The 22616-nt window shown below is 38.8% G+C and overlaps 1 protein-coding gene across 1 annotated transcript in view; it reads right to left on the bottom strand.

Moving 5' to 3' along the window:
* USPL1 (ubiquitin specific peptidase like 1) overlaps positions 1–15865 on the bottom strand; it is a 33840-nt gene extending 17975 nt beyond the window's left edge. The window contains exons 1-5 of the mRNA XM_049778888.1: positions 15752–15865; positions 15114–15242; positions 12507–13128; positions 9581–9694; positions 6370–6499 (exon numbers count right to left, since the gene is read on the bottom strand). Coding sequence (XP_049634845.1) covers positions 6370–6499; positions 9581–9694; positions 12507–13128; positions 15114–15242; positions 15752–15850 — 1094 coding nt within the window. The 5' untranslated portion in view covers positions 15851–15865. The remainder of the gene's footprint in view (positions 1–6369; positions 6500–9580; positions 9695–12506; positions 13129–15113; positions 15243–15751) is intronic.
* Positions 15866–22616: the final 6751 nt, after the last annotated feature.

Here is a 22616-nt window from a genome sequence, read left to right as displayed (position 1 = left end):
TCAGACTCAGAATAAAGCGAAGAAACTGGAGAAACAGATGTTCTTGCCAACTGGGACATTGATGAAAAATTAACTCAAGAAGAATGGGAACAACTCTTTAGTGTATCTGATGATGAATCTGACTTTGAAGCATTTTAAATAAATATTGTTACTGGTAATTTTATTTCGGTACTGTGTTTATACCAGTTTACGTTGTCACTAAATGATTTTTATCATGGCCACACGTGTTCAACAATGTTTTTTTGTCAATTACAATGCTTGGTGTGAAACAAAATTTTATACTGATTTTTAATAGAAAATTAGGGGTGCAAGTTATTCGAATAAATACGGTAATTAAATGACAGAGTGGCAAATGCATTAGAAAATTGAATCCAACATCCTGTTGCCTACAAGAACAATCAGAGCAAATGCAGACTCAAAGACAAAGTTAAGAAAGCAATTCTTCAAATGAACAACTCTCTCAGAAAAGGTTGTAATGTCGGGGCCAGAATGGTGGTGCAGCGATAGGATGCTTGCCTTGCATGTGCTAACTTCAAGGGGATGGTAGTTCAATCCCCCCAGCGTCCCATATGGACCCTCAAGCCAGGAGCGATTTCTGAGTGCATAGCCAGGAGTAACCTCTGAGCGTCACTGGGTGTGACCCAAAAAGCAAAAAAAAAAAAAAAAAAAAATTTAATGTCAATAATAATATAGTTGACATAATTTCAGGTTAAAAAAGATTTTATGAGAGAGGGTCATTTCTTATTAATGAAGGAATATGTACATTAGGAAGAAATCATACTCCTAACCATGCCTGCATCTAGTGAGGGACCTGCAGAATACTTTTAAAATGTGCTAATTTCAAGGATATTGATAGCAACACAATATATATACTATTATCTCCAATAGTAGTTGGAGACTTCAATACTGATCTATCCTCTGGATAGATCAACCAGAATAAAACTTAGCAACAAAATATTGGCTTTGAAGGAAGAAAAGGAAAGTAAGAGATTAGTAGATTACATATATGTAAAATATATTACATTTTATTATTACATATTTTTATTAAAATGTAATAAATTATTACATATATATTATATGTGCATATATTTCACACATATATCCATATATATATATATATATTCATCTCACAAAGAGCCCAATACAAATACACATTGTTCTTCACAGGGGGTCACAAAACATACCTTAATAAAACTGAAAGAATAGAAATCTTCAACTATCTTCTCAAACCATGATTCACGGAAATTAGAAGTCAATCACCAAAAGAAATGAAGAAATAGGTCTAATATTCAGAAATTAAATCTAACACACTGAACAACCAATTGATCAAAGACTAAATCAAAAGATTTCTGGCAACAAATGAGAATGAGGATATGAGATACCAAACTTGTGGGAAACAGCAAAAGCAGTGTTAAGAGAGTTTATAGCTCTGAAGCATTTTTCAGGAAGAAAGTCCCTACATAAAAATCTTGGCTGCGGGCCGGAGAGATAGCATGGAGGTAAGACGTTTGCCTTTCATGCAGAAGATCGGTGGTTCGAATCCTGGCATCCCATATGGTCCCCTGAGCCTGCCAGGAGCGATTTCTGAGCACAGAGCCAGGAGTAACCCCTGAGCACTGCTGGGTGTGACCCAAAAACAAAACAAAACAAAACAAAACAAAACAAAACAAAACAAAAAAACTTGGCTGCATATCTTGAGAAATTGGAAATGACCAACAAAAGGACCACAAAGCAAGCAAGAGGAAGGAAATATTATTAAAACAAAGAGAAAAAATGAATAAAACGAAATCCAAAATATAGTCCATAAGATTAATGAAATCAAGAACAGGTTCCTTAAAAAAATAATTGATAAGCCATTAGCAAGGCTCAGAGAGCCCTAATAAACCAAATCAGAAATGTGTGCTGCCTTAGCCTATGTGTTGCTGCTGAGCACAAATGTTGTTGGCCCAGCACATGTAGCCTAAATCTCCCCTTTTATTTTTTCAAAGTCGTTAAGCAATTTTAATTGAATTACCATGAATCACAAAATTGCAAATTTATTCATGATTGAGTTTCAGGTGTACAATATTTGAGCACCAATCCTTTTATTAGTGCTCCCTTCCCTCCACCAATGTTCCTAACTTCATTCTTACTTGCCAGCTTACCTCTATGGCTCCCCTACCTATTTTTTTTCCTTTAGGTGCTGTGGTTTACAATATTTTTTTTTTGTTTTGTTTTTTTGGGTCACACCTGGCAGCACTCAGGGGTTACTCCTGGCTCTATGCTCAGAAATCACCCCAGACAGGCTCAGGAGACCATGTGGGATGTCAGGAATAGAACCACTGGCCTTCTGCATACAAGACAAACGCCTTACCTTCATGCTATCTCTCTGGCCCTGGTTTACAATATTTTTACTGAAAGGCATCATGCATATCACTTTACCACCTTTCAGCACCCAGTTCTACTCTAGAGTGACAATTTCCCTTTACCATTGTCATAGTTTCCTGATCTGGTTCCCTTGACCCCCCCTCTTTCCCCTAGCAAGCTTCCTACTAAGGACCAATTCTCCAGTCCATTTCTATTGTCTTTAAACATTATTTTCCACTTTAATATCTATATATCTACATATCTATATATATCCCACAAATATGCATCTCCTCCCCTCTTGAAATGTGTACTTTCATAATTGAATGCTAGAATGTGCTCTCTCATAAGTACATTACTCTCTCACTCTCCTCATCTTTAGAATTTCTAAATCAAACCTGTTTTACTTAAAAGAAAATAAGATATTAAAGTGGGACGTCACCACAAAAATTCAAAGGATCATTAGAGATCACTTAGCGAATCTTGTGCCACGAAACAAGAGAATCTAGAAGAAATGGATAAATTCCTGAACTCCTATAACCTCCCAAGGCTGAACCAAGACAATCTGGAAGACCTGAATAGATCTATCAATAACAATTGAGGAAATTAAATGGTAATCAGAAGTCTTCTCAAAAACAAAAGCACAAAGAGATTCACTGGTGAAGTCTTTCAAATCTTTAAAGAGGACCTACTGCCAATCCTTTTCTGGTCCTTTCAAAAAATTGAAGAAACAAAACACTCCCAAATAGTTTTTATGAAGTTAACACTCTGATACCAAAAGCTGACAAAGACATTAGAAAAAAGACTGGAGTGATAGCACAGCATAGTCTTTTATGTGGCCAACTTGAGTTCAATCCCCATATGGTCCTCCAAACCTGCAATGAATAATTTCTGAGTGCAGAGTCAGGAATAACCCCTGAGCACTATCGGGTGTCACTCACAAAAAAGAAAAATAGGGGCTGGAGAGACAGCATGACAGTAGGATATTTGCCTTGCACAAGGCCAACCCAGGATTGATGGTGGTTCAATTCCCAGCATCCCATATGGTCCCCTGACCCTGCCAGGAGTGATTTCTGAGCGCAGAGCCAGTATTAACTGCCAAGTGTGATTCAAAAACAAACAAATAAACAAAAAACACCAAACCCCCAAAACAAACAAACAAAATAAACAAAAATAAAGACACCACAAAAAATTATAGCCAACATTCTTGATGAAAACATGTAAAAGTCAACAAAATACTACCAAACAGAACCTAAAATTTAATTAAGATCAGATACCATGATCAAGTATGATTCATCTCAGGTATGCAAAGAGAGTTTAACACGCCAGTTAATCAACCCAATACACCATATAAAAAAAAGTATAAAAATCACGCCATATCAATTGATGCAGAGAAAGCATTTGACAAGAACCAGCATCTCTTGGACCAGTGCGACAACCCAGCTGTTAATGCCAATCCCCTGCACTTGCCAGGAGTGCTTTTTGAGCACAGAGCTTGGAGTAACCGAATTGACGCCAGGTATGACCCCCCTCCCAAATAAAGATCCGGCACCCATTCATGATAAAAATCACAAAATGGGAAAGTGAAGTAATTTTCCTCAATATAGTCAAAGTCATTTACGGTACGCCCAGCGGAAACATTCTATTCAATGGAGGAAAAACTAAAAGCCTTCCCTTTAAGATCAGACACAAGACAAGGATGCCCACTCTTGCCACTTCTATTCAATGTAAAACTGGAAGTGCTTGCCATAGCAGTTAGGAAAGACATCAGCTCTCATTATTTGTGGATGACATGATGCTATATGTAGAAATCCTAAAGATTCTACCAAAAAGCTTCTAGAAACAATAGATTTGTATAGTAAAGGGGCAGGCTACAAAATTAATATGAAGAAGTCCATGCTTTCCTACATAAAAATAATGAAAAGGAAGAAAGAGCTTTTAAAAAAAAATACTATTCACAACTGTACCTCAGAAAATCATGTCCTTTGGAATCAACTTAATAAAAGAGGTTGAAATATTTATACAAAAAAAAATTATAAAATACTACTTTAAGAAATAAAGACAACACAAGAAAATAGAAACACATCCCTGCTCCTGGATTGGGAGAATTAACATAATCAAAATGGCAATACTCCCAGCACTATACAGATTCAATGCAATCTTAATAAAGATACTCATGAAATTTTTTTCAAAGAAATAAATCAAATAAACCCTAAAATTCATATTCAATAAAACACACACACGAATAGCTAGAGCAATCCTTGGGGGAAAAAAAAGATGAAAGGAGTCCCCAACTTAAAATTGTACTATAAAGTGATAGTAATTGTAGTAATTGGGGCCGAGGCGGTGGCACAGTGGTAGGGCATTTGCCTTGCATGCAGATGTCCTAAGTTGGACCCATATGGTCCCCCAAGCCAGGAGCTATTTCTGAGCGCATAGCCAAGAGTAACCCCTGTGTGTCACCGGGTGTGGCCCAAACCCCCCCAAAATAAAATAAAATAATAAAATGGTAGTAATTAAAACACAATGGTATTGAAATAAAGACAGACTCTCAAAAGGCCAGACAGGTAAGGTGCTTGCCTCGCATGTGGCCAATCAGTGTATTGATTCTCAGCATTCCACACGGTCCCCCCAGGCCACACTGGAGTGATTTCTCTGTGCAGAGATAGAAGTACTCCGAGCACAAAACCAAACAAAAAAAGCAAACCCTCAGGTCAATCAAATCAAATCGAGGCAGGCCCTCAGATATGAATAGTCACCTTTAATAAAGGAGCAAAAAATATGAACTGGAGCAAAGAAAGCTTCCTCAACAAGTGGTGTTGGGAAAACTAGTCAGGTATGTGCAAAAAAAAAAAAAAAAAAAAAAATGAACTTAGAATCTTCTTAATACCAAGCACAAAAATCAAATCAAAAGAGGCTAAATATGCTCCACATCACTAGTCATAAGGCAGATGCAAATCAAAATGGACTAAATACCTTGATATCAGACATGCATCCATAAGACACACAGAGGAAAACAATTCTCCCTGATACAGAAGCTAAAAGATCCTTCGAGGATGAAACACCACTGGTCAAGCAAGTGGAAGCAAAAATAATCAAATGGGACTACAGTGAAATAAGAAAATTCTACATCTCAAAGGAAATAATGATTAGGATACAAAGACATGGAATGGGAGAAATTACTTACCTAATGTTCATCTGATATGGGTTTAATATCTAAGGAAAATAAGGTATTGGTAGAAGGAGAAATTAATGAGAGATGAGCAGAAAGTTCCTCAAAAAAGAAGTACAATTGGTCAAAAGGTACATGAAAAATGTTCCACATCACTAATCAGGAAGATGCAAATCAAAGCAACAAGACATCATCTCACACCAGAGATTGGCAAAGATTCACAAAGAACAAGAACAAGGCGTGGATGCAAGGAGAAAGGGGCTCTCATTCACTGCTGGTGAAAATGTAGACTGGCTCACCTTGTTTGGAAAACAAAATGAACATTCCTAAAAAACTAGAAACTGGGAGCCAGAGAGATAATACAGCAGCCAGGTTCGATACCCAGAATCCCTGAGCCTGCCAGGAGTAACCCCTGAGCACCACCGGGTGTGGCCTTAAAGCAAAACAAAATAAACCCTAGAAAGTGATATCACATATGACCCAGCAATACCATTCCTGAGAGTATATTACAGGGGTCCCCAAAACACAATGCAGAAATGACAGCACTATTCACCATAGCAGAACTCAGGCATACAAGACAGATGAGTGGATAAAAAAAACTATGGAACATTTACACACTAGAATACTAAATTCTTTGCAGTCATTCAGAAAATTGAAGCCATGAAATTAGCTTATACAGGGACTGACATAGAGAGCATCATGCTGAGTGAAATGAGTCAGAGGGAGAGAGACAGACATAAAATAACCACACTCATTTGTGGGGTAGTGAAAAAAACAGCTTGTCTGGGACTTATATTGTCACCTCTAGGAGTAAAAACAAAAAGAAACAACAAAACAACAATAAGACAACCTACCTGTTTTTATACTTGTAGCCACACTGTGAACATTCAAAGTTCCAAGAAAAAGAATACTTGAAAAGCTTTTCCACTTGGGGCTCTATATTTAAAAGCAGGGGAAATGCAAATACCGGGCTTTCCATATCACCTTTAAAGAGGAAAAGGGAAATTAGTGATCATAATTAACTGAAAAAGTATGTCTAAATTACAGCTGTTCCCACTATATTCACAGTTTGAGCATATGTTGGTTTGTTTATATACATGACAGAGCAATGAGTTATCGTCAGACAAGGGAAAGGTTCAACTTTTAAAAATATCCATCATAAATATTTCATTGTTGGGCTGCAGATAGTAGAGTGGGTAGTAGAATGCTTGCCTCACACAGCTGAGCAAAGTTCAGTCCCCAGCACCACATATGGTCCTCCAAGTACTACCAGAAGTAATCCCTGAGCAGAGTCAGGAGTAAACCTGAGCACCACCAGCTGTGACCCCAATCCCTGCCCAAAATAAAACCACAAATATAAATAGTGCTTACTAAAATAAAGTTTATAATTAGTTATCAGCTATTAAACTCGATAAATATTAATTTAAGGAGTAATTCACATTTTCTAAAGTCAACATAAAAAATTTTTTTCCCACTGGGTTGGGGGCTCATCTGGCAGCAATCAGAGGTTACTCCTGGCTCTGCACTCAGAAATTGGTCCTGGAAGGCTGTGGGAAAGGGGGGCATGGTCCACATGGGACATGGGAGATTGAACCCATGTAGATCCCAGGTCAACTGCATGCAAGGCAAATAGCTGTGCCATTATGTCAACATAAAATCTTTATGTAGTTTTTTTTTAATGAATCAAAGTATCATGAAATAGCCCAACACACTAATTTATGATTACAGATCATTTTAGATAAGTTATGTAGTTCCTAAATTGATCAATTATTTTTTATTATAAATTTTCATGGATATTAAGTATAAAGCACCCTATTAAAGAATGTATAACATCAATACCAAATTCTTTTTTTTTTTCTTTTGGTTTTTGGGTCACACCCGGTAGAGCTCAGGGGTTACTCATGGCCCTACTCTCAGAAATCGCTCCTGGCAGGCTTGGGGGACCATGCATGAAAGGCAAACGGCCTACCTCATTGCTATCTCTCTGGTCCCAATGCCAAATTCTAAGTGCTTCATTGGCCTCTACTACAATAATCCCAAATCCCCACCCTGAGTAACCCCAACCCAATGATCTAATTTTCTTATTTTCTTCTCTAAAGCACCTATCTTTGCCATGATAAGAGACCATTCACCAACTTTTTATTGTCCAGAAATTCAATTCAACTGAAGCTAATATCTTCTATTAATTGTTCTTTAATGTCTTTTGGCCAATTATGTTTTTGGATGGTGGTCAGGGCTTACTCCTGGATAGGTCCTTAAGGATCACTCCTGGAGGTCTTGGGGTTCCACATGGGGTGCTAGGATTAAAGTGGGGTTGGCAGCCTGCAAGGCAAGTGACAAACACTATACTATATCTCTAGTCCCCCTTTTGGCTAAATTTGTTATCAGGACATTATTTTCCTTTAAAACTTATGCTGAAAGTTCTTTGTAAGATATTGTGAATATTATTTTCTAATTTTCTGATGCTGGGGATTAAATTTAAGATTTCAGACATGTCTGATAAGTATAGGGTGAATAGTTTCTCCCATTCTGTGGGTGGCTTTTGTATCATAATCACTATTTCCTTTAAAGTGCAGAGTTTCTCAGCTTAATAGAATCCCTTTTGTTTATCTCTGCTTCCACTTGTTTGGACAGTGATGTTTTCTCCTTAAAGATACTTTTAGTCTCAATGTCATGGAGTGATATAAAATGCAGTTAAGTGAGGCCGGAGTGGTGGTGCAAGCCATAGGGTGTTTGCCTTGCATGTGCTAACCTAGGAAAAACCTCGGTTTGATCCTCCAGCATTCCATATGGTCCCCCAAGTCCCCCAAGAAGCGATTTCTGAGTGTATAGCCAGGAGTAACCTCTGAGTGTCACCGGGTGTGGCCCCCCAAAACAACAACAACAACAACAACAACAACAAAAAAAAACCAAGTAGGGGACAGACTAGTGATATACACAAATATGGGACACATATGGACACAAATATGGACACAAATATGATCTACATAAAAAGACAGAGCTTACAAACATTGTATCTGTGTAAAGTAAATGCCATTCATTGAGATAACAAACTTGAAGTCATTGATATTTTATACAACTTAATATGGTGAATATACTAAAAGGAGTCTGCTTTTTTTTTCTTTTGTCCCACATCGGGTCTGCTTTTATAGCATCATATTAATACAATAAATACAATATTAAAGAGAAAAGAAAATCCTCTCACAAGAAAACTACTAGCACCCTTCTGCAATAACAAAATGTTTAGGAAGACTAGGAGACTCTTTCTCCAACACTGCTTTCAGAAACCCTTCAATACTATTTCTTAGTCTCTATACCCAGCCTAAGGCATTGACAGGGAGAAGAATTTGTTCTAGGGGCCTGAGAAACAGCACAACAGATAAGGTGCCTGCTTTGCATTCAATTGGCTGGGGCTTGATCCCAGAGCACAGAGCCAGGATTAATCCAGCACTGGTGGATGTGGCTCCAAAACAAAAAAATTAAAAAAAAAAAAAAAAAACAACAACAACCACCCCCAAAACAAACTATTAACACCAAAACCATATTCTGAAGATTCTTATTTAATAGACCCCTTAGCAATAAACTTTACTTTTAAATTCCTCCAGAGTTTTTTAAAATACAGTCAAGGTTGAAAATCCTTGGTAAATAGGTCTAGAGGAAAATGTATTAGTAAGTACACGAGTAAATAGCTACAAGAATACTCACAGGGTTCTAAGAATTATGTTCACTTTCAAGCTTGTATATTTATATAGAAAAATTGGGGTTGAAGTGACAGTACTGTGAGTAAGGAATTCGCCTTGCACTGGCTGACTCTGAGCCCCTCCAAGAATGATCCCTGAGAAACACCAGGTGTGTTCCCAAACAAACAAACAAAAAAACCCCACAAAAGACAAAAACAAACTCTGCCTACCAATGACTTAACCAGTGGTAGATTCTAAAATAAAACTAACCAGTTCTCTCCCAATAATCTGATCATCCAAAGTAATAAAACAGTATCACATTTTTATGCTGCAAGTATTTCTTAAATGAGCAATACAAATAAATCATTTCACACAAATTACTTACCTAATGTACATCTAAGCTGAGGTTGTAGTCTAATAAAAATGTCCGATCTGATTTCATTTAGAGAGGTCTCTATCTTTCTAATCACTTCTGGATTAAGCTTTTCATACTTTCCATCTAAAATAAAATACAGAACATGATCAATTTCTCATGTATTTTTCCACAGAAAATTAGAGATTATCAAGTATGAAAGTTCATCAAGAATATGTAATTTTATCAACCTAGCAAAATTTTGCAAAGAAAAACAAAGAACACAACATTTTTTTCATTCTTCACCCTAACTCTGTGGTTTACCATGTAATCTCTCAATATTTGTTGACAGCATCATATTGGTGACTAACAGTGAACTTCATTCTATATAGGTATAACTTCACTGAAAGCCTTTCTTGCTGAAATAACTACAAGCTTAGGAAGAAAGCAAAGCTTTCATATATTCTGCCTATTTCTTAAATAGCTGAGATACCTCTTAAAACATGTGATTATGACTTACGGCTAAGATAATCAAATGAAATATTCCATTTTATGATTGTTACTGAACGTAGTCACATAAATCTTTTTAGTAATCCTTAATAAGGTTATGACTATTTGCTAATATTTTGCATAGTGTCCTCCTGTTATTACTTTAGGAAGACTTAGAGGAGTCTTCAGACTTGGGTTTGAGAGTATAGTGTTCAGGGTGATTTCTTTGTATTTGGTCAACCCCAATGCAATCCTGCCCACTGTCAGGTCTCAGCCCAGGACAGGCCCTGAAAGGCCCTAGTCTAGTGCTGAAAAAGGCCTGAAATCAAAGAACAATTTCAGGCTAGTTAAACCAGTTTACTTAACCACTCCTCTAGGGATGAATCCCACTAGTATAAATACTATTATGGTAAAACCTTTAGGCATATCTCTCACGTGCAATTAAGTCTTTAAAGTAAAAATTCTCAAGATGGAATAGTAATATAAAATTTTCCAAGATTAAGATTAATTTGAGGGGCCAGAGTGATAGGACAGTGGTAGAGCATTTGCCTTGCATGCAATGGACCCAAGACAGGCCTGGGTTGAATCCTAGGCATCCCGTATGGTTCCCCGAGCCTGTCAGGAATGAATTTTGAGTACAAAGTCAGGAATAACCCCGGAGCACCCCGATTGTGGCCCCAACCCCAAAAAACAACCTTAAAAAGAGTTATTTTGAATAAGTCTCCATATACTGTATTTTTCGTTCTATAAGATGCACCTGACCATAAGATGCAGTTTTTAGACAAGGAAAACGAGAAAAAATGGAAGTCACAGCAGCGATTAAATAGTCTTAAATGAAAGCTTATATGTGACGGTGAAAGTGGGTTAACCTGATTGCTTGTACTATGTAGTATGTCTGAGCAATAAAGGGGGCATAACACTTCCCCCATCTTCTGGGGAAAAAGTATGCCTTATGATACAAAAAAATATGGTACATACAAATATTACACTAAATCTTCAAACTAACTTTTCAGTTAGATTTATTACAGATATACCATTAAGATATACCATCTTGACCAAACTCTTTGTTTCACTATTATATATCTGGATTCGTCTGAAGTAAGTAAGCATAAAGCAGAGTATTTGTTACCTAACTAGGTCTCCATCTACTCAACCAAGGGAAAAAGAAAATCCATAACTCAAAAGTAATGCAGGGCTGGAACAATAGCACAGTAGGTCTTGCATGTAGCTGACCCACGTTTGATTTCCAGCATCTCACGTGATCCCCCAATCCTGCCAGAAGTAACCCCTAAGCACCACTGGGTGTGGTCCAAAACAAGACCACACACACAAAATAAGAAAACAAAAAAAAAAAAACAAATAAAAAAATAATGCTTTTATAAAGTATAGAAAATAGTTATATTATAAATAAAAAATATACAGCAATTACAGAAAACAGAAAAAAGCAAAACTAAAGTGTGAGAAAATTAACTACTAAACTGATTCAAAGAAACTCTGTTACATATAAAAATAAAAATTATGTTGGTACAAATCTTAACTTTAAAAAAATTTGGAGTGGAGAGGGGGAATATTTGGGACACACCCAGCAACACTCAAGAGTTACTCCTGAATCTGCACTGACATCACACTTGGCAGGCTCAGGGGACATATGGGATGCTCGATACCGAACCAGGGTTGGCTGTGTTCAAGGCAAGTGCCCTCCTCGCAGTGAAATGCTCCACTTCCTCTTTACCCCCTTTTTGGCGTTTGGGCCATTAGTTGGCAATACTCAGGGGTTACTCCTGGCTTTGCATTCAAAAATCACTCCTGGTAGATTTGGGGGACCGAATGGGATGATGGTGACTGACCCTGGATCAGCCATTTTCAAGGCAAACATCCTATCCGCTGTGCTGTTGCTCCAGCCCCAATCTTGGTCTAAATTTTAAGACAGCTATCCTCTTATAAAATTAGAAATGGATTCAAAAGACAAACAGACTATTTTTATGGTGTTCATTCACAACAGCAAAATGGTAGGTAGCCTAAATGGTCAAAAATGAGGAAATATTGGGACTTGATAGAGAGCACCTGGGTTTGATCCCAGGCACTGCTTGGTACCTTGAGTTCTCAGATTGTGGTTGACTTGTAGTTACTTCTGTATTCTATATTCTTCTATATTCTATACTTCTACTTTTTTGTAGAAAGTACAAACCTTAAAATTGACTTATATGATGAACTCCATGAAGAGCACTATTATGTACAGACAGCTAAGACATAATCACAGCTTGTGTATTCTATACTGTTTTTCAAAGACTGCCTTTCAGAAAGTCATGATGATGCAATTATAATACCTCAAGCTTCACATTATCCCAGAGTATTTTGCCCTGGCTTTTACTTAAAACACAGGTTATTAATAACATCCATCTTTCCAACATGCTTTGAGAAGACTCAGCATGTACTTTACCTACAGAAAAATAAAAATACTGTCACCAACCTTTAGACCTACCTGGATGAGAGCTGTAGAGCTTATTGGCTTCCTTGTATTTTGTAAACAATCTCTGGAAGACAGATTCCTCCTTAGAGTTCAGATCCATCACTGTTTTTTTTAGCACTTCCAAGTGCACCAATGCTGACAGTATACAGTCTAACCAACAGAGAGCGTCAGCATTTTCCCACTGCACAAATGAAGTCTGGGCAGATGTTGTGCTCTCCAATGGCCCTTCCAACTGAGATGTGCAACCTTCATTCTGAGAGGTCGTTCCTCCAGTTCCAGAGTCATTAACTGCAGAAAAATCTTCATCCACAGCCATGTCAACAGTATCAGCTTCCAAAATTTCATTTTGCTCAAAGTTATCAACTGTCTTAATTGAAGTCTGTTGATGACTGTGTTGTAAATTTGATGAGGTTTTATCATATTCTTCTCCATTATGTATGTGGTTCAAAACATGTTCATCATCAACACAATTTTTTGTCTTTTTAGAATTTGACAAGAAATGGGAATCTTTATTGTTGGTTTCCAAAATCTTTCTTTTTTGAGGCTTATTTGGAGTGTGACAATCATCCAAATTAGGAGAAATTAAGTTATGATGTGATTTAAAGCCCAAAGGATAAATGCACTAGAAAAATAAGATGATAAAAAAGACAAGCATTCTCCTTAGTCTGTCTAATTTTACAATTTCAAGTCATAAAATAGTGTATAAAATTTTAGCATTCATTTGATATTTGTAACGAAATTTATTTAAATTTAAATAACTATCACTAAAACATTTTATAAAAAATTTGATCCCCAAAATAATTGTTCTAATTAATTGGAACTATGCTAGGAAAAAAGCTAAGAAAAAAAACAACAACAACATACATTTTCCTCAACAAAATACTTCATGTTGAGAGGATTTAAATTTTTTAAATTATTTTTGGGGTTTCTTTGTTTTCTCAGTACTAGGGATCAAACTTCAGACAAAGAAGGAACTTGCTCAAAAATTCAGCTGCATTCTCAGTCTAAAGAATTCAAATGCTTAAAGAAACATTCTGTATTATGCTGAGGAAAATGAGTCAGAGAGGGATAGACATAGTATGATCATACTCATTCACGGGATATACATAAAACAATGATAGTATGGTATTAATATAGCAAGACAACAAAGAAGAGGGCCAGCACTAGTCCCCGGTGAAAAACTTGCCACAAATAGTGGGAGAGTACGTTAGGGCAGAGTGCGAACCACTATAACAATGACAGTTGAAAATGATCATTCTAGACAAGAACTGGGTGCTAAAAAGGAGAAAAAGTGATAAAGAGAGAGGGGAAAATGGAGGAGACAGAAAGGGGGGAGAAAGAGAGAGAGAGAGAGAGAGAGAGAGAGAGAGAGAGAGAGAGAGAGAGAGAGAGAGAGAGAGAGAGAGAAGAAAAATGTCTGCCATAGTGGCAGGTAGGAGAAAGAGAGTCGGAGGAAAACTGAGGACATTTAGTAGTAAGAAATGTGTATTGGTGAAGGGTGTTAAGACACTGTAGGACTGACTCAAGCATGAATTTTTGACTTTTCAAGTGCATAAAAAGAGAAAATGAATGACATAAAGTGCAAAAAACATTAAAAAAAATCACATTATAATACCTGTCCTTTTTGAGGTGAATTAAACCTATTCTTCAAAATTAGAGCCAATGGGGCCCAAGAATTAGAGGACAGTGGGGAGGGTGCTTGCCTTGCCTAGTCCCTCCATATGATCCTCTGAGTCTATCAGGAGTGATCTCTGAGTAAAGAGCCAGGAATAAACCCTGAGCAAAGCCAAGTGTCGCCCCCAAACAAGCAAAACAAAAATGAAGGCCAGGGAGGTAGAATTGGCCTCAGGGACATATGTCTTGCGTACACAAGCCTATTATCACATGGTCTCTCTGAGCACCATGGAAGAGGCACTAGTGGTCTCTGACATCGCAGGGCACAAATATGATCTAGCCTAGGTTGTTGAGGATCATCAGGAGTGTATACCCCTCACCCACCATGAGTACTGATTGGGAGGTGTACCTTCACCAAAATTAGAAAAAAATTAGAAAAGTTAGAAAAATCCTTTAACCATCTAAGAATTAACAAGCCAAGGAATGAAGTAACTACTATATACCAACAGCTGGTAAATACTTCCACAGGCTGAAACAAAAATCAAACCTGGAATGAATGTATATTCTCCCGTATTGAAGATATTAACAATAAACATCTACTTGTACTAACTCAGGAAACCAGGAGAGAGAACACAGAAACTGTTAAACTACACATGAAGCAAAAATCCAGAAATTGATTTCTTATGTATTAAAAAGTTATAGCCTAAAAAAGAAAATTCCAGGGCCCGGAGAGATAGCACAGCGGCGTTTGCCTTGCAAGCAGCCGATCCAGGACCAAAGGTGGTTGGTTCGAATCCTGGTGTCCCATATGGTCTCCCGTGCCTGCCAGGAGCTATTTCTGAGCAGACAGCCAGGAATAACCCCTAAGCACTGTCGGGTGTGACCCAAAAAACAAACAAACAAAAAGAAAATTCCAAATTTAAACACTGAAAAAAAAAAAAAAAAAAAAAGCAAAGGGTGACATCTTGATACTATCTGAAAGCAATACCTTACCTGCAAATCCTCACATAAAAAGATAGACTCTTCAAAATTAATTCGGTAAGTCTTCAAGGCTTTTAACTTTCCTTTTTCTCTACAAGCAGGGCAATACTCATTTGATAGAATTTTAACTAAATCACAACTCTAAAAGAGAAATGAAGCAAATTAAAACAGACATTTCTAGATTGCAACAAATTATCATGAAATAACCACCAAAAATGTTACAATTTTACAAGTGTCCTGGCAAGTTATTTTAAACACAACAAATAAAAGAAATGCACATTTGTTTCTAATACATCTATTATTCAAAAGAAATATTATGATTTTAAATTTAGAATTTTAAGTGTTAACAACAGCATAAGGTTTATTTGCAAGAAAAAAGTAATGTCAACTGCCAGGGGAAAATGCATATTTCATATTTTTACAGAATAAACCTAAGGTCTACATTTTATTTCTTCTTTCACATATCAATACAATACTAAGAAGTAAACATATTAAAACATATTAAAACAATCTTTCGCCATTTCTGTAAGATTTCCGTGGAAGATAGCTTTTTAAAAACTAATTGATAAAATTGAATTTAAGCTCACAAACAGGAATTTAAGTCTCAAAGACCTCAACTTTGCATTGAGGCAAAAAACAAGTTCACTAACTTTTCCCAAATACCCCACCATGTGGAGTGAAGATTTCCCTATATCAGTCCCTGGTCCAATCACAGGCAAACCATTTCCAATCTTCTGAGAATCCATCATTCCGAGTCATTGGCTAATTTATGTCACTTGAAACATGTCAATATCACTATGAACCCTGAAAAAAAAAAGTTAATAGACAATAAATAATCCTATTTACTTTAAGAGGGCCATGAAACTTTATATATCTATAAAGCAAATAGAATTTTATAACTTAAGATAAACATTCTGAAATTATTGTATTGAAAACAACAACAAATTTTTAAATTACCAATCTATGAGGGGGGAAGCAGAGACAGGCAATACAAACAGTAGTAGGCTTATTTTTAAAACTAAATTTCTCAAAACTTGTACTTGAAGTGGTTACCATTTAAGGAAAACTATATTAAATAAAATTTTGAAAATCTGGGGCCGGAAAGATAGCATGGAGGTAAGGCGTTTGCCTTGCATGCAGAAGGACAGTGGTTAGAATCCCAACATCCCATATGGTCCCCCAGCCTGCCAAGAGCGAATTCTGAGCACAGAGCCAGGAGTAACCCCTGAGTGCAGCCGGATGTGACCCCCCCTCCCCCCAAAAAAAGAATTTTGAAAATCTGTTTTTAAGTCTACACACAATTCGAAACAAACATGTCAGTATTTTACCTAGAAACTTCTTTTTAAAAGATCTATTATGCCATCCCTTGCAGAGGCAAAAGAACTCTACCTATTAAAAGTTGTCAACAAGATTCTATTTTGTATCATGTACAGCAGTCACACTTTCTGTGAAGAGGGTCACACATTCTAAATTCCCAGAGGATGTCTAAAACCATCGATTATACCAAATTTAATATACTGCATATTTTAATATACATACTAACCTATGGATCTAATCAACAATTAAGATAAAAGGTGATGAACAAATAATAAAAAAGAACAATCTCAATACACTATAAAGTGGGTTGAGTGACAGCACAGTGGTAAGACATTTGCCTTGTATACTGCCGACCCTGGACGAACCGGGGTTTTGATTTCCTGGCAACCTATAAGCCCCCCCCCCCAGCCTGCCAGGAGCAATTTCTGAGCACAAAGCCATGTGTAACCACAGGCACTCTGTGGCCCAAAAACCAAAAAAAAAAAAAAAAACCAAAAAAACCACTGTAATGAAAATTACGTATATATGCACTCCCTAGTATGCTCTCTTCCCTCCTTTCCCTCTTTCTTTCCCTCTCTTTTTAAAAAAAAAACCCAATTATAATATAATATATATAATATATAAAATATATAATATTTAAGACCACAATTAATAATAGATTACCAAACCAAAGAGAAGGAAACTTAAAATGTTAGAGACCAGAATAAAATACATTGTCCAAATACAAATACACATCAGATAAGTTGTTTTGTTTTGTTTGTTTTTTTTTTAGAAAGGGCCCATGGAGAATCACATTCAATATGATCAAACTTAATACTGGAGTTTAGCCTTGAAAAAAATGGTCAACTTTAGGAACTGAACTTCCAGGAAAACCAATACATGAGACACCTTTAACCAAAGTAAATATTCATCTACCCATTCTAAAATGGTATCAAACAATAGTCTTCTCAAATCTAAGATTCCCTGATTATATGATAACCATCTCCCAGAAAACTGAAGCACACTGAATTACTCTAAGAAAATTTCAAAATGAAGACGGCTTTCTCCAGAATCTCCTCCATACATCTTGGTTTCCAATTCTAAATTGCCTTACAATAACTGGGTGTAACAACTAACGCGGGACATTTTAGACCTGGTGAGAACGATATGGTCAGCTGTTAATAAAGGCACTGCTGTGCAGACTTCCTGCTCAATGTCAACAGTGCTCACCAGTCAGGTCTGACAACTGAAAATGTACCAAGAAGTGGTCAAATGTCCTGTGCAGTCACACCACTGCGCACAATGTAAAAATAAATTAGAAGCTTATTATCCTCTTTTTAATTGGCTCAGAGACTTCACTAATTAATTTTTGTTGATCACCTCTATTTGTCATCTCCTTGCTAAAAGGAACTCTGGAAAGAACTCTATAGCTACATGTTTTTAAGGACTGGAATGACAGCACAGTGGTAGGGCGTTTGTCCCCCTAGGCAGACTGGGACAGATCTGGGCTGGACCAATCCCATGTGGTCCCCAAACATAAAAACAAACAAACAAAAAGCACAGGCTTTTAGATCTAGTGATCTAGATTCAGAAAGTTACTGTCAAATGGGTTGGACTATGAATTAAACAATATATGTAAAATGCAGAGCAACTTTTTATGCAATTATGACAGGTCATTAATAGTTTATGAGGCAAAAACCTTCCAGTTCATTATGTAAGAAACTATGCAACAAACTTTTTGTATTCTCAAAAAAAAAAAAAAAAGGTGGGAAGGCTGTATGTGTTAAGTGAACTGTTTTTTGATAAAAATTTCTGTTTGGGGACCAAAGAGACAGTATAATGGGTAAGTCACTTGCCTAGCATGTGGCTACCTGGGCCTAATCCCTGATATCCAATTTCCAAGCCCGTTCAGAGGCAGGATAAACTCTGAGCACAGCTGGGTGTGGCCTCCAAACAAAAGCCCAGAGCACTGGGCTATTTTTTGCCCAAAATCAACCAAACAAAAATTTCCATCTATAAGTTCTTAAAAACTTTCCCAACAGGTCTTACTTTCATCTGCTCATCTTCTGATCCTACTACCCAACATTTAAAAAGGATAGACGAGTAGACTGGTGGGCGAAATCCTGAGGACAAAGAAACCCAAATATAAAAGCACTGGAAAAATACTCAGAACAGTGATGCAGTTGGTAGAGCATATGCTCTGCCTGTGACCTGGTTTGGACTGCTCTATCATGAAAATTAATTTTAAATACAAGACATATATCTTAAATATAAGATAGTAATCTTACAAACTGATAACAAAAAAATGTTTTTGAGGTCACACCAGGCAGACCTCAGGGCTTACTCCTGACTCTGCACTCAGGAATTACTCAGGCAGGGCTCTGATAATTTCTGAGGTGCTAGGGACCAAACCCTGGGCGGAGCAAGGTAAAGGCACTACAGCTGCGCTATCGCTCCAGGCGACACCACAAACTTTAACACTAGTGTAACCACCTAAAATAGAAACATTAAAACTACAATACCAGAGAGGATCCATTCAGGTCTTCAAATACAATTTACAAACAATGGTTTGCATAGTCCTACATTTGAATGTGAGGATTTCACCTCGACTGAATAAACTTCCAAGCAGTTTGCAATAGAAAACTGGAGCGATTCTTTTTCTCATTTCCCTCTTCGCGCACTAACAGTTTTGCATACAGTTCCTTAGAAGCTCAAATCCCCGCTTTCAAATCCCCACATCTGCCCCACCTCACTGCTAAAAGGCTACTTCTATCAAACAAACCTGAGTCCGTCACTGCTCAAAGTTTCAAAACATCAGTCAACCCCATCTCGAGGGCAGCAAGGAAAGAGCCAACAGTTCCGGATGACATGAAGGAAAAGTAATTTAAGACCGAAAAGCCACCCTCTGGCAGGCTTGCTGGCCAGCCAGACCCAGACCTAGGGCAGAGCACCCCCAGGCGCTTTCTTCACCACGTGCCCCTTTTCATTCATTCAACTTTGAGTCGCTCGCTTTTCCAGAAGCGCGAACTGTCAACTGCGAGCCCAGAAGGGACCCAGGGAGGAGGCCATGGAGGTGAAGTCTGGCTGGTTTCTCAGCCATGGCGAAAGCGACAAAACTGCGTATGTTTCCATGCACACACACACAAAAAAAAAAAAAAAAAAAAAGGAAGCAAAGAGCTGTTCTGACAGGAATCTCCCGCCTCCCACATCAAGCAAGCAGATTAGATTGCCAACTGTCAAAAGAGAGGCAGCAAAAGCCTCGAAGCGCTGCAATGGGAAGTAGCAAAGCCTCGCCTCACCCCTTCAAGGAACCAAACTCCCCCCCCCGCCCCAAGGACGCATCCTTGCAAACCTAGAAGGATCGCAGGGGTGCCAGGAACCCTTCCCACCTCACCGCCCCTTAAAGAGGAAAAAGCGGGGGGCCTACTCTGGTTTCTCTTCAGCGTTTACCTCAGATACCTCAGGAACCACTACATTTACCCCGCGGTCACCAAACCTTTTTGCACACGAACCAGGTCCCGGCCCCTTCTCGCCTCCCCACACCCCACTTTAGCACGCAGACTTCCCTCTAGGTCACCCCAACACTTTGTCCTTTCCGTGCCTCGGGTAAAGAAGCAAACTTCTCCCTTTCCACCCATACCTGCTTCGGGGACGCCCCCTTCCTATCGCCCTGGGGCCGACGCGAACTCTAGGTCCAGCTTTGGGGCTCCTCCACCACAGCCTGGCACCAGAGTGCAACGTTCAACACACGTTGCCCTCAGCCCGCTCCTCCCCCGACTGCACCGCCCTTCCGCGAGCAACTTCCGGGGTGAGTCCGCCGCCTAAAAGGTTCCCTTCCTGCTCTGCTCCGGGGCTAAAAGGTTTAGGCGCCAAGGCGGGGACCACAAAGACTGGGACGCTTCCGGTCCTTTCCCTCCCCCTCCGTCTCCGGGTTGACGCAGGCGCAGTTTTGACTGCAGCGCCGGCCTTCGGGCGGGGCCGCTGGTCTGCAGCACCCGCCTTGAGGGAGAGGTGGCGTTGAGAGGCCCCGTGTTTGGAAGCTGCTGGAAAGCGCCCGAGTGGCGGAGGTGACGCCGGCGGCCAGGGGGTGGGGCGTGATTAAAACTAGTGCGCGGCCCGCTGCGGAGGGATTACGTTGCCGAGAGGTCGGCTGTAATCTCCTTGTGCTGCGTCCCGAGCCGACGTGGCCTGCTGGGGCCTTGTGCGTGGGCAAAGCCAAGAGGCCTCCTGAGCAGGTAGAGGCCCAGCTCTCCGCTGCCCACCGACACTCGCATGTCATGTTCACAAAGGGCCCTCCACAGCTTCTCTTTGTCGGAGGACGATGGTGTGGTTGAAGGGACGTCTTGAGCTGCTCTGTGGCTCTCTGAAATCCTGAGGCGAAGCAATTCCACAAGTCTTTTTTTCCAGTCCCTTGGTTCAGTGTCCCAGAATTAATATTTGCAGCTGCGATCACTGCTTGATAGGAACCATCGCTGACATTTCTGACTAGGTTTATTTTTTTTAAATAGTTTTTGTATAGTCTCAAATGATTATATTCTGGAATAATGCTGGTGGTTTTGATAGAATGGACAAAGGAGAGGAGATGCCAAGAAATGATTCAGTAAGAAGGATTTTCGTTTTCTGTCCTACAGAATGCAAAGAGGCCGAAGAAATTTAGCAGGGAGTTTTGTTTTTTGCTTCTCGCCAACTGAAAAGTTGGCTGTTTTTTTTACTTACATTTTTTAAAATTGTACTCAGTTATTCATATACTAGCCTGTTTGTTATAAGGTCGACACTGTATGTTTTAAAAAACTGAATAGTGATGAAAATATGAAAGTAGTATTTTCTGGGGCCGGGAAGGTGGCGCTAGAGATAAGGTGTCTGCCTTGTAAGCGCTACCAAGGAACGGACCGCGGTTCGATCCCCCGGTGTCCCATATGGTCCCCCCAAGCCAGGGGCGATTTCTGAGCACATAGCCAGGAGTAACCCCTGAGCGTCAAACGGGTGTGGCCCAAAAACCAAAAAAAAAAAAAAAAAAAAAGAAAGTAGTATTTTCTTCTGAACTAGTAGCCCAAATTCGGATGGCTTCATTAGTCATCGTGGTTGTTCCCACTCTGAAAATGGAATATACTGTTATTTTTTGAATAAACATTTGTTGTGGTTAATTTAAAAACCTGGACATCTGATTCATTTCAAAGGTAGCTGGAATTTTAAGATCAAAAAAGCAACATCACCAAACTGAATTACATCACTGAAACATTGGTGCTCATGATAATTTATTGCCTTTTATAGCACATTTGATTTCCTGCCAGGAAAAGAAAGTTATGTATTAGTAATAAAATGGAGGTATAATTTGGCTTATGGAAAGACATTTTAGTGTGAGCTGTTTTCTGATTCCAAGTTTGTTTCCCTTAAAAAATGTCCGTAAAAGGCTTATAAGAATTTATGAAATGGGGCCGGTGCAATAGCACAGCGGTAGGGCGTTTGCCTTGCCTTGCACATGGCCAACCCTGGAGAGGCTTCCATTCTATTCTCAGCATATGATTCCCAGGAGCCTGCCAGTAATAACCCCTGAGCGCCACCGGGTGTGGCCCCAAAACACAAACAAAACAATTTATGAAAGGAAAAAGTCCAACATGGAAGTCAAGTCAATAGAGAGACCTTAATAAAAAATATTCCCTTTTCTGGGGCCAGAGAGATAGCACAGTGGTAGCGCGTTTGCCTTGCAAGCGCTGCCCCAGGACCAATGGTGGTTCGAATCCCGGCATCCCATATGGTCCCCCTTGCCTAGGAGTGATTCTGAGCAGAGAGCCGGGAGTAGCCTCTGAACATTGCCGGGTGTGCCCCTTCCCCCCCAAAAAAATATTCCCTTTTCATTTATATTAAAGTTCTCGTGTCTAGAGATATAGCAAGGTAGCACCAAAGGTCCAACTGGAGAATTAATACACAAGAGTGAATTGGGGGATATTAGAGAGGAGTGCTGAGGTCTTTGGGGAAGGGAGATAGGTACACTGGTAACGGTGAGGTCTTGGAATTATATGTGTAAGAAATTATTATTGATAGTATTTATTATAAGCCACAGAATCTCAATCAAAAATTTTTAATAGTCCCAAGCTGAGAAGGTTGTATACTTTACTGCATGTCCTTTACTTATTTCTATATACAGCGATGCATAAACAAGCACACTTTCCAATTGTATTGAACTCTTCCATCCCATAACAATGTAGGACCAACATCTTT

This window comes from Suncus etruscus, chromosome 8, assembly GCF_024139225.1.
Source record: "Suncus etruscus isolate mSunEtr1 chromosome 8, mSunEtr1.pri.cur, whole genome shotgun sequence".
NCBI lineage: Eukaryota > Metazoa > Chordata > Mammalia > Eulipotyphla > Soricidae > Suncus > Suncus etruscus.
Note: the sequence above shows the minus strand (reverse complement) of the source record. Positions and strands in the feature narration are given on the sequence as shown.